Here is a 12,732-nt window from a genome sequence, read left to right as displayed (position 1 = left end):
TGAAAGGTCTGACTCAGTATGTGACAGCTTCCTATGTACCCAGGAACCACAGATAGGCAATTTTCCCCTATTTTAAAAACTGAGGATAAAGAAACTGAGTACCTATGACCCAATCGCAGATATGCGAAACCACAGGTGCTGGGACCACAAGTAACTAGGGCCGCCTGTATTTAGAATATTGTCTCAACAGAAACCAGTCACATGAGCAGAATATCTGAAGGGAGATTCTTAGCCTGTCCTAAATCCTTTGCCTGGGTATAGTATTCTCCATAAATCCCCAAGTCCCAAATCTGCAGCACAACTTTTTTTAAAAAATGGCATTACCTTTAATCCAGGCTGCTAGCCTGCACACATGCAGCTCTAGCATGCAACATAACGTTTTAATACACCCCTTGTCCTGATTATCTAGGATTAAAAATGCATGGATTGGGCTGAGAACTTCACTGAAGCTCTCAAAAAATGAGAGAGCATGGGCTGAAATATATCATATATTTGGAAAAAAAGGGAATGAAAAACAATGGGTGACTCAGCATTTGCCCCATACAAAGTTACAGCAATGATTGTAGCACTTATCACCACACATTCCAATTTTACATACCGCTTCTAAGCATTTAAGTCATATATCTAGCATTGCAGATCTGAGCATCTAAAATGTTTGTCAAATAAGATAACTACACCCCTAGCCTAATTAAAATCCCAGTTACAGTATGCACATCCTATCTGATACCTTTGGCTCGTGTTATTAAACGCAGACCTCCCATCATCTTGAAGTGAGAGTTCACCAATTTCCTAATCCTATCTGACACAGGAGATAGGGACACTTTGCATCTCACTACCCAGAGGGGAGCAAATTAGCATGCTCTTTGAACTACAGACAGGTGTGAGACCCACAGTCCTCCCTCCCTCCCTCGTGGCTTTAAAGCTAGAGGGCAAAGGCCTGGCCAGTGTTCAGTTCTTTCCATCTGCAAAAATGGGTGTTCTATGCAGAAGCTGTAGTGATTAACACTCTCTCAGCCAAGGGCCTGCCAACTGAAAGACTAAGGTAAAACTCAGTGCTAGTCAGTTAGTGAAACTCTTCTCATGATTGGTGAGAAGAGCTTCTGGCAGGTCTGCGGGGATGTGGCGGAGGAGCAGGTATGCACCTGCTGTCCTCCGTTTTAAAGGTGCTGAGGATGTGCTGCAAATTGCGCTTTGAATCATGATTTGTGCACATGCCTGTTTTGATGAGGGCAAAACCTCTCTCCACTTTCTGATCATGGCTGCTCTGGCCCTCACGGCAGAGGCCCTATAGAATCTATTCACACATTCTGTTCAACACCCGTACAATCTGTGTACAGCCCAGGTAGCCTATGTAGGTACAAATCTGTGTGATAGAGGTATTGCTACAGGAGTACCTATCTGTAGCCTGCATTTCAGGGGGCCTTCATTTTTAAAATGAACACAGGCGCAGTTGTTCGCACAAAAACAAATCTGTAAGTACAGGTATCTGAATGCAGGTACAACACAAATGCCTGAACAGGGCTTAAAGGATGCACTGTGTGCCTTTTTGGAGAGCACGCAAGGATAATGCTACTCCTAGGCACCCTTGTGAGATTCTGGCCCTCTATCCACCTGTTGTGACAGCCTTTTTGCATGGCAGTTATTGTTTTATTTATTTATTTTGAAGATTTATACCCTGGGTTTCAACCACAGGGTCTTCTAGGTGGAGAATGCCAGGCCTGATAGGAAGAGAAAGAAATTCTCTTTCTTATGGAATTTGCTCAGTAGCGACAGAAATCGGCAAAGCAGAGGCCGCCCAAACAAGCTTCTGAAGGTGAGCCAGCCAAGCCCCCAGGGAGTATCTAACCTCTTGATCTTGTCTCCTACACAGTACATCTAAGAAATGAAAGAACATTCTTTCTGCAGGCAGGATTAGAGAAAAGGCAGGCAGGCAGGCCGGCCTGTTGTGAAAGGGAACATAAATATAAAAAGGAGCCACACCTATCTTGTACTCAGTCAAACATGGAAAGTCACAGCAGTCTGTTACTCTGCATGCATATGATTCCCAGTGTAGCTACACCAAGGGCCCAGTGCTGCAAATATCTCTTGGTGTGAGGCCTCATTGACTCAAGCGGAACCTGCCTTATACTGAGCCAGACCTTTAGTCCATCTGACTTGGTTATCACACTGACTGGCAGTGGCTTCTCCAAGGTTTCCCAACCCTGCCTGGAGATGCCAGAGATTGAACCTGGGACCTTCTGCATGTATAGCAGATGCTCTACCACTGAGCCATAGCCTCATCCCCCTGACAGCCAGACTTGCGCAGCACCAGTGGAACAGCATTTTCCATTGTACGAGAGGAGGCAATTTTTGGTGATCTCCTCTTCTTCACAGCCACTTGTGCCTCAATAAACTATGTCCCTGAGGGTCCCTCAACTCTCAGGGACATATTTTCAGCAGGCACAGGAGGCTGTGGAGGCAAGGGGGGATTGGAGAACATCACCCCACACCACCCATGAAAAATGCTGTTCTGTTGGTGCTGTATTAACCTCGATGTTAATCAGTGATTCTGCTGCCTTCTGACAATCCAGATTTGAAAGCCAGCACGGTGGTGGTAGTGTTTTGACTAGGACTGAAGAGATAGGAATTCAAATCCCTGTCATGAAGCTTAGTGCATGACGTTGGACCGCTCACTATCTCTGAGCCTAACAAATCTCCCATAACATATCCTTGGGAGAACAAAACGTGTGGTGGGCAAGGGGGCATGAATGTTGTTCTAAGCTCCTTGGAGGAAAGCTGGAATTAATAATTGAATTAATAATCATTTGGCCCTTACATATAATAATATTTTGGTTTGTTCAGTGATTTATGGAGCTCAAAGCATCTAATATGCATATTATCTCAGCAGGGCTGTCAACATTTCAAATGATCCCTACTGGCTGCATGTATTATTTCCAAAAATGTAAAAACTGCAATTTTCTGCATATCAAACTGCAGTTTTCAGAGGGCAGATTACAAAACTGGCAATGCTATGAAGGCCACCCAGTAGATTCATGGCAAAGGTGAGTTATGAATGGAGGTCAGTCTCTGCTACAAAAAGTCTCTCCTTCCCCAAAGCCGCATGAAGTAGGACTGACAAAATAAATTATTTTGACTCACCTTTATTTTACTTGGCTCCTGCTGCTTTTCTGCATGCAACATATCTTACTGAGTTTATCTTGTTTAAGGTTACCAACTTTTTCCCCCTGGCAGAGCTCCTGTGTCTTAAAACAAATGCCTGGCATGCAGGAAAAAATGCTCATTGCTTTGTTTGCATGCACGGAAAAACATTACTCTGCATATTGGCCACCTGCCAAATGTGAAACCAGCTTAAAGATACAAGAGTCCTGTCACAAAAAAGTTGGCAACCCTCATTACATGGTAAGTAAGTAAGTTTAGTGTTGTAGCCACAGGTCATAACACATATTAAAACAACATAAAACATAATAGGTAATATATCATGCTTAAAAAACCCCCAGACAAGACAGTAAAAAAACCCGTAACTAACATAACTAACTAAACATGCTTCCAGTTAGTGTTGCCACACTGCCAGTCAGACACTGCCAGCCAGTGTTGTTATAGGCCAACAAATTGTGACTTGCCCAAGGTCAGTCCCTGAGACTGATCATTCCTCTGGCATCTGAGTCTTATTCTCCTGTGCCCATTCCAGACGTTCTGTTCGTTGCACTGCATTTTAGCCCTTTATTACAAAAAGCTTTCTGTTCCTTCTAAAAGTTCTGCTGTCATAATAAACAGGTGTGGCAGTGATGCCAAAATGATGATATTGCTCTCCCCACCCCCCGCACCCCGTACTAACATGACAATGCAACTACTGTGCTTACAAATTATGAAAGACCGATTATCTGTGAGCCAACAGTGAGAAGATGTTTTGGGCTGAGATTTAAAGACCATCTGCATTGAACTGAGATTCAAAAGATGTGTTTTGGAATGCAGAGCAGTGAGCTGAAGAAACAGTCCTTCTCTTTGTAGAGCCACTCTGCGTATGATATATTGCCAGATGATACTTAGCAAAACCTCCCCTCCCGCAAACAAAACAAAACTCAACCCAGAAAAGTACTTTGGTTAAACTTTGGGGTGATTTTTTTTAAAAAATTAAATTCACAGAGCCAGATTTTCTTCCCTCAAACACTCCTTTAATCACCAAAGTTAAAGCAACAGCCTGTTTTTGAAAAGGTTCTCTGGGAGCCAAGTAGATCTGCGGCCAGATTGTCAGATAAGCACTTTATAAAACAGGAGCCATGGGTATTTCTGTCACAAAACCTTCTGGCTTCTGTCAATGCCCAAAGGAACAAGGACCACAGGCAGTTTTTTTTAACTCTTTCTTTCCAGGAGGACCACGGGAACACAACAAGCTGCCTTTTACTGAGTCAGACCATTGGGCACTCTGATTCAGTATTGCCTGCACGAACTGGCAGTGGCTTTCCAAGGTTACAGGCAGTAGGGCTGGCGTTGTGGCAGTGCCGGGATCTGCATGGATCCCAGCAGTTCTCACGGGCAGCCAAGCGCAGGCTTGGCTGCTTCTGAGAACAGCCTTCAAGTTTTTTTATTACTTATTATTATTGCATGGAGCTTGCTTCTCCCCTCCCTGCCTGAAAGAAGACTGTGTTTCAACAGCTTTTCCACACAACAATTGTGGAATTCTTTGCCACAGGATGTGGTGACAGCCAACAACCCGGATGGCTTTAAGAGGGGTTTGGATAACTTCATGGAGAGGTCTATCAACGGCTACTAGTTGGAGGGCTAAAGGCCACCTCCAGCCTCAGAGGCAGGATGCCTCTGAGTACCAGTTGCAGGGGAGTGACAGCAGGAGAGAGGGCATGCCCTCAACTGCTGCCTGTAGGCTCCCAGTGGCATCTGGTGGGCCACTGTGTGAAACAGGATGCTGTATGAGATGGGCCTTGGGCCTGATCCAGCAGGGCTGTTCTTATGTTCTAACTGCTAGGTATCACAGGACAGGAGAAGGAAGAATACGCTGACCTCTGCCATTGGTCATAGGAACAAGCACGACTGGATAGTTCTTGTACTATTGTAAGCCACCTAATTAAATACAGAGGGAAATGCAGCACCTCTGGGTTGTAAGCTGTCAACCATAACCTTCTTAACTTTTATCATCTTGGTTATTCTTCTGACGGCCTATTCACACTATTAGTTATTGAGGCTGTTCGCACGACCTACCGGGTGGGTGGAAGTCTTTGCAAACCTTGCCTCCCCCCCCCCCGCCCCTCCAGATGAGCATGTTTAGACTGGTGGAAGTGTGCCTTGTGCTCACACAAGATTAGTGCTGCTCCATGCAGTGCGGATCACTCTGGGGCCGGGACTCGTTATCTTGGTGTCCTGTATCACATAGGAAGTTGCCATATACTGAGTCAGACCATTGGTCTATCTAGCTCAGTATTGTCTTCACAGACTGGCAGCGGCTTCTCCAAGGTTGCAGGCAGGAATCTCTCTCAGCCTTATCTTGGAGAAGCCAGGGAGGGAACTTGAAACCTAGATGCTCTTCCCAGAGCAGCTCCATTCCCTGAGGGGAGTATCTTACAGTGCTCACACTTCTAGCCTCCCATTTCTATGCAACCAGGGCGGACCCTGCTTAGCTAAGGGGACAAGTCATGCTTGCTACCACAAGACCAGCTCTCCTCTTCACACAGTGCCCTGTGCACTGAGCACAGTGCACTAGGGGATTCCCGCAGGGGATGGGAACTCTTGGTGCCTGACTCTGTGTCAGCATGAGCTGCAAGCTGCTCGCACTGACACACAGTACTGGGAGCTGGGTTAAGGGCACGTTTGCACCCTTAACCTCCACTAAGAACTGGACTTCAGTGCTTGGGTGGCACTATTTTAAAGTGGTTCAGTTCCTACCTCTCTGGCAGATTCCAGATGGTGTCACTTGGAGACTGCTGCTCTGCAAAGCGGGAGTTAATGTACAGAGTTCCACAAGGCTCCATACTCCCTCCAATGCTTTTTAACTTCTACATGAAACTGCCAGGAGAGATCATCAGGAGATTTGGTGCAGGGTGTTATCAATATGCTGGCGACACCCAAATCTATTTCTCCCTATCAACTTCATCAGGTAATGGTATAACTTCCCTAAATGCTTGCCTGGAGGCAGTAATGGGCTGGATGAGGGATAACAAGCTGAAACGGAATCCAAATTAGATGGAGGTACTGACTGTGGCGGGTCAGAGAGATGGTTTAGATCTGCCTGTTCTGATTGGGATTACAATCTCCCAGAAAGAACAAGTATGTAGCTTGGGAGTGCTCCTGGATCCAAAACTCTCTCTGGTCTCTCAGGTTGAGGTGACATCCAGGAGTGCTTTTTATCAGCTTTGGCTGATTTGTCAGCTATGCCCATTTCTGGAGGAAAATAACTTTAAAATAGTGGTTACATATGCTGGAAACCTAGAGGCTTGATGTAATGTATTCTATGTGGGGCTGCCTTTGTACATAGTCTGGAAACTACAGTTGGTGCAGAATGGGGCAGCTAGACTGGTCTCCAGGATAACGTGAAGGGACTGCAAGATCTGCACTGGCTGCCGATATGTTTCTGAGCAAAATACAAAGTGCTGGTTATTAGCTATAAAGCTCTGAATGGCTTGGGTCCACGAAATTTAAAAGAGCACCTCCTTTGTTATGAACCCCTCATCTTTGCCGCCTACTAAGATCATCTGGGGAGGTCTGGTTCCAGCTACCACTGGCTTGTTTGGTGGCTACTTCGCACCGGGCCTCCTCTGTGGTTACCCTGGGGCCCTGGAATGCACTCCCTCTTAAAATAAGAGTTTCTCCACCTCTGGCTGATTTCACAAAGACCTTTAAGACACACCTGTTTTCTCAGGCTTTTAATTGGTTTTAAATCATAATTGTTTTAATCATTTTATCCTGTTTTTATATTTGTTATATTTTAACTTATGTACATCAGCTAGGGATGCACAAGTCAGGCGGTATAGAAATATGATCAACAAACAAATACATAAAAAGCTTTTGGATTTCATCTTTTAAAATACTGGGATCAATGATCCTGACTGTAAACAGTAGGGGGATTGTTATCTCTAATGAGTGGAATTCAGAGTTCTGAAACATAAACCAGTGACAGCCGCCAGAGATTAGCATCCTGATTAGTGGAAATGGCCTCACCTCTACATAAGAACATAAGAACAGTCCTGCTGGATCAGGCCCAAGATCAATCTCGTCCAGCATCTTGTTTCACACAGTGGCCCACCTTTTAAACCTTGGTAGCCAATACCAAGCAGATACTGCAGTTTAAGTTTGTATTAAACTGTATTAAACAGAGTAAAGCCAAGTGTTTTTCTTTCCAACTGAGAATAGTCATTTTTGCCGATTACTATAAGGCAAAGGTTTTGCAAGGTTTTCATTCTGTTTCCCCGCCCCAAAAAACAAACCTCTAGAAGGCAGAGTTTCCTACAACACCATACTAAAAACGGAGGCCCTTCCTCCCAACATCCTTAACCAGAGATTTCAACATGATTAAGGAAAGTACCGAAAATGTTAGATGGGGGATTCTTGCAGGAGTTATATCAGGTTCTGTCAGTCTCCAAACATCCCTGAACCATGACCTATTAGTCACATAATCTGCAAAGGAATTACCAGACGGTAATGTTATCAATCTTTCTATGGACACACATTCCCCCCAACTGCTTAATTTGTGATGATAAATCTGGAGAGGGGTTGTCATCATTCCAGAGTGAGATTTTCTAGCCTGGAATTTGGAGCCAAGACCCTTCTGCTCGTTATCATTGCATTGCAATGCCATTACATGATATAGTCATGGGATACTATTTCATGGTTGGTAATATGGTTTAGGGAAATATGAAGGTTTTGCTTATGTAGAAGGCCATGTGCTCAGTTTAACTTCAGGGGGAGAAATTCACAATTCCCCTTTATGTTGGAGGTTGCACAGACAAAGGCAACGTTGCCTTTGCCATCCAATACGTTGCCACCCCATCTAATTGCACAGAACGATCCCTAAAAGATAATGTACATAATATTTGCACCCCCATCACTATCCTCTCTAATAAAATGCTTGGTGTCTGTCCGTGCCTCGGCTGTTCTGGGCATGCGCGGAGCGCATGCCCAGAACAGAGCCAGGGAGGCACAAACACCAGGATCTGGCGACCATCTTGGGCGGCCAGAAACGGCCGCCCCGAAGAAGCCAGGACTGCGGAGGAGGGGGAAACTGACCGAGGCGGCAGCGGAGCCACTGCCTCAGCCGAAAGAGACGGAGGCCGGGGGCGGAGCGGAGGCCATGTAACTTTTAAAAAAAATTGCTCCCATGCAAGCGCCCAAAGCGGCAGTTCGGGAAGAGGCTTTGGACAGAGAGGAGCTCTGCTTGCGAGCTCCTCTCTGCCTCTTAAATTAAGGACTTTCTTCGGCCGACGGGCCAGGGTAAGGGGGACTCGGCAGCTGGGAGGGAGGGTCGGCGGTGTCGGCCGCAGGAGCAATTTTTTTAAAAAGTTACATGGCCTCCGCTCCGCCCCCGGTCCCCGTCTCCCTGGCCTGGCGGGGGCAAGTGCCTGGGCCGATTTGGCCCTTAAACGTGGGGGGGGGGGGGCACAAAGGAGCTGGGAGGGCGGGCGGCCGGAAGGCGGAGGGAGGGGGAATGGCGGCGGGGGGCCAGGAGCGCCGTTACTAGCGCCCGTTATTCAACGGGCCGAAATTCACTTGTTTACTTATATTTCCTCCACTATACTCTCTTGAGACACAGGCTCTGTTTATACCAGGGCTACACGATGCTGGTATACATCGTGGTATACGACAACTCCCATAATTCCTTACTATTGGCCTCTGTGGCTAGGGATCAGGCGCGGAGCCAGCCGAGCGGAGACCTGGGTCCAGCCCTGCCCGGTGGCCCCTCTGACGATGTCCTGTGCATATGACATCATGCGCACGGGGCGTGCTCGGAGGGAAATCCCCTCCCAGGAGCGAGCGCTTGCCCATCCTTTTCAGGCAGCGTTTGCTGCCTGAAAGCATTTATTCCTCCCTTTCTCTCCCTCTCTGGAGTACCAGTTGCAGGGGAGTAACAGCAGGAAAGAGGGCATGCCCTCAACTCCTGCCTGTGGCTTCCAGCGGCATCTGGTGGGCCACTGTGCAAAACAGGATGCTGGACTAGATGGGTGTTGGGCCTGATCCAGCAGGGCTGTTCTTATGTTCACCCCAACCCAGGCTAGCGAAGCCCAGCCTGGGTAAGGCTGTGCACGAGAACTGCCAGAATTGGGCCTGATCCTGGCAGGGCAGTGCCGCCTAGCCCTGCTTTGAAGCCCGGCTCTTAGCCAGGGTTAAGGGCTCAAGTTTAGGCTAAGGATTCAAATTCAGCCTCAGTGGATACAGAGACGGGAGCCTAGAGCGTGTCATGTCGTCCCAGCCTCTGGACCTCTGTGCTGCAGCAGGCAGGGCAGATGATCTGGCAGTGCGGTCCGTGTTCCCAGCAACACAACAGTACTCGCCTGGTGGGGAAGGTGAGTTTAGCCAGCCTTCTGCCCACTCACTGCCCACCCACTTCTGTGAACGACCTCACTGCTCTCTCACCTGCAGACTGAAGTGATACAGTCCAGGCTAGACTTCATCAGGCCTTCATAATTTGCCTGTCCTTTGGTCTCTACTTCTTAGCCAGTCTAGTGAACTTTTCTGGGGGGGTAAAGTTCATTTAAAAATATACTCCCTTTGAACTTTATAATTAATGAATGACTGATTTTGTAACCATGGAATAGCAACATTCTTCTCAGTAAGTGCCCATTTCCTGTCAGTTTGTAGGAGTAGATAGCTTCTTATCTCATTCTGGCCAATGCGAATTGACACATCTTTTGCCACAGAAATGAACTGTGGGCAGAAATTCTATAGAGTTGAGGGGGAGGTGAATGGAATAAAGAGGCACTATTCTGACTGTGTTAGGGGGATCTCTCCTAGTAATTCCGCCTGATGAATCAGCCCATTAATTCAATTCTTTACCAAATCCTTAGCCATTTCCAAATCCAATTCTACTCCCTGAACCGCCCTGTGAATTTACCTGAGTCACATTTCGATCCAAACCAAATAAAAAATCAATTACTCTACTTGATTAAAACAATTAGCAACAGTCATCATCAGAAGTCTGGCAGTTTCCCCTGAGGAAATGGTCTCAGATCTCAGTCAGGCAAGAATAAAAAGAAAACCTGAAAAACCAGGAACTAGTATGTTCACAGCCCACAGTTTGAGGCAATTCTCATGACTGGCCAAAATCGAGCTAAGGGAGCCTAGCTCAATTGCGGCCAAGCATGAGAACCACTGGGCTCGCAGGCAAGCCTGGTTTCTCCAAAGTGGGTGACCCACTTCTGTAGCCCTCCCCTTAAACGGGGTAGTGAAGCGAGCACTCTGCTAACCCCATGTATTTGATTGTGTATTGCCATGGTGCAGCAACACACAAGGAGACCCCCCCCCCCCGAGCGGGAGGCTGCAAGCAGCCTCCTGGGCTTGGGGGTCTCTCCAGGATGCCCCGAACACTCGCATGGGGCATCCTGGAATTTCCGGGGGCCATGTGCTCCCCGATCCCCATAGTCCCCGCTGGCTCTGTGATGGAGCTGGCAGTCATGTGGGCAGCCGATCTGGCCACCCAAGGCAGCAGGAACGATCATCTGAGGGGAGAGCAAGCTAAGCCCGCTCTCCCTGCTAACCCCCTTACGGTGAGTCTCACTGATCATGAGACTTGCCTTCTTGTCTTTTACAAGGTGGCTGATCTGCCTAGTACTACAGCAGGCCTTGAAAGTGAGAGGTGGCACTGCTCCTCTGGCTGCTATTGGTGTTGTTGCTCTGACATCACAAATAGTGGGGCTGCTTGGGATAGGTAGTTAGTGCTAAAGGGGACTTAAATTGGAATTCTAAAGTCTATGGGCAACTTTTGCTCAGTCTGATTCTAAACATATTTGCTTGAAAGTTAAGTCTCATAGATTTAAATGGAACTTACTGTACTTCCAGGTCAGTGTGGTTAGATTTTGCAGCATACACGATGCAAGTATTACTTAAATGCCATGGGCTGTCAACAGGCACCTCTCTGGTAAACATCCACTGAGTGGTTTTGCATGAGATGGATGGACAGACAGACATGTACTGTTCATAGCAGGGGTTCTCAAACTTGGGTCCCCAAATGTTGCTGGACTACAACTCCCATCATCCCCAGACACGACGTGCCTTTGGCCATTGTGGCTGGGATGATGGGAGTTGTAGTCCAACAGCATCTGGGGATATAAGTATGAGAACCCTTGGTTTATAGGATGAAAATGGTGCTTCCCTAAATAGACCAAAATACTGGGGAAACTCCTAACTAAGCCCAACCCCACATTTAGACAGTAGGCATTTGTACTTAAGGAGGACAATGATTATGAAAGGCGTGTACAGTCTGGAGCAGCATTCCAGCGAGTCACCTTTCCAGTTACCTGTAATTTGCTTTTTAGTCTCCACGTCTTTGGTTTGCCGCAACAGCCTTAAGAGGATGGAGATCCCCTTCTGCTCTGACACCTCCAGCTTGTTGTCATTGTCTTCATATACCAGGTTCCTCAATGCTCCACACGCTGCCCTCTGCACGTCCTCATTCTGCACACTCAGAAGCTCGATTAGCTTGGGAATACCATGCAGCGAATAAAACTGTTGAGGGAAAACAGGCAGATGTTTAATTTAAGGGGAAAATATTCAGCAAAGATAACAAGATGCAGAGGATGCCATTTGGTTCTGCGAGGTGAAAGCTTGTTTTGGAAATGCTAATACCATCTTCTCATACTAGCGAGGCTACATGCAATAGATCGCACAGCTCTTCAGTTAAATCTTTAAGGACTGGACTGAGCTCTGAAACCCATATGTCAAATTCTGGCAAGCGGCAATATAGGAAACTGTGTTACCTCAAGTCAAACCATCTGGGTCAGCATTGCCTACACTGACTATCAGCAATTCTCCAGGGTTTCAGAAAAGGATGTTTCCCAGACTTACCTGGAGATGCCAAGGGTTTTCCTTGGGATCTTCTACATCCAGATCAGGAGTACAACCCCTGAGCAAGCCCCTCCCCTAAATTAACAGGAATATAATAAGCATGAACAGCTGAAATCTATTTGCCTGCAGTGCTTGCAACACACCACTGCCACACATCAATAAAAGCACACTTATGATGCACTGGGGTATCTGTTGGTATGGCTTGTCCATCACACTCCTGGATTGGGGCTACAAGTCTCAGGGCTCAAGGACAGGATAGGGCATTTTCTTTTAAAAACAGTTCCAGGGAGATTTGTCCCAGACACCACCAGCCACTATTGCAAAGTTGGCTTTTCAAGCCTTTTCTTTATAAGCAAAATGTTTTATAGTAAAGGAAAGCACAATGCACAATGTTTTAGCCCAGACTTTCATAGTGGCATAGGTTTTCTGGTGGACAAACCCATTCTTGGATAGCCAGAAGTGCATATACAGAAATATGGAAATGTGATCTAACCCTAGCAGTGGGGAATGGGGGCGGGGCGGACCAGGGAAAGAGCTTTACAACAGAATGAAGAACTTGGCTGCAGGTGCTGAGAACAGGCCAAGATGAAATGCAACAAAGACTTCTGTTAGCCTCATGCCTTGGCAGGGGATCATGAACTCCTGCACTTACTTTCACTCAGTTGCATTAGAATTCCTACTGATACTCTGCTTATCCATTTCCCAAGCCTTTCAAATCCTTATTTTTGG

The 12,732-nt window shown here is 46.8% G+C and overlaps 1 protein-coding gene and 1 non-coding gene across 2 annotated transcripts in view; both read right to left on the bottom strand.

The window, feature by feature from the left end:
- PKP2 (plakophilin 2) overlaps positions 1-12,732 on the bottom strand; it is a 104,871-nt gene that overhangs the window by 41,085 nt on the left and 51,054 nt on the right. Inside the window, exon 5 of the mRNA XM_053257440.1 lies at positions 11,457-11,664. Coding sequence (XP_053113415.1) covers positions 11,457-11,664 — 208 coding nt within the window. The remainder of the gene's footprint in view (positions 1-11,456; positions 11,665-12,732) is intronic.
- On the bottom strand, positions 2,207-2,284 carry TRNAV-UAC (transfer RNA valine (anticodon UAC)). The gene has a single exon. It is a non-coding gene; the product is annotated as a tRNA-Val (tRNA).

Source organism: Hemicordylus capensis, chromosome 5, assembly GCF_027244095.1.
Source record: "Hemicordylus capensis ecotype Gifberg chromosome 5, rHemCap1.1.pri, whole genome shotgun sequence".
In the NCBI taxonomy this organism is placed as follows: domain Eukaryota; kingdom Metazoa; phylum Chordata; class Lepidosauria; order Squamata; family Cordylidae; genus Hemicordylus; species Hemicordylus capensis.
This window is presented reverse-complemented; position numbering and strand designations above follow the sequence as displayed.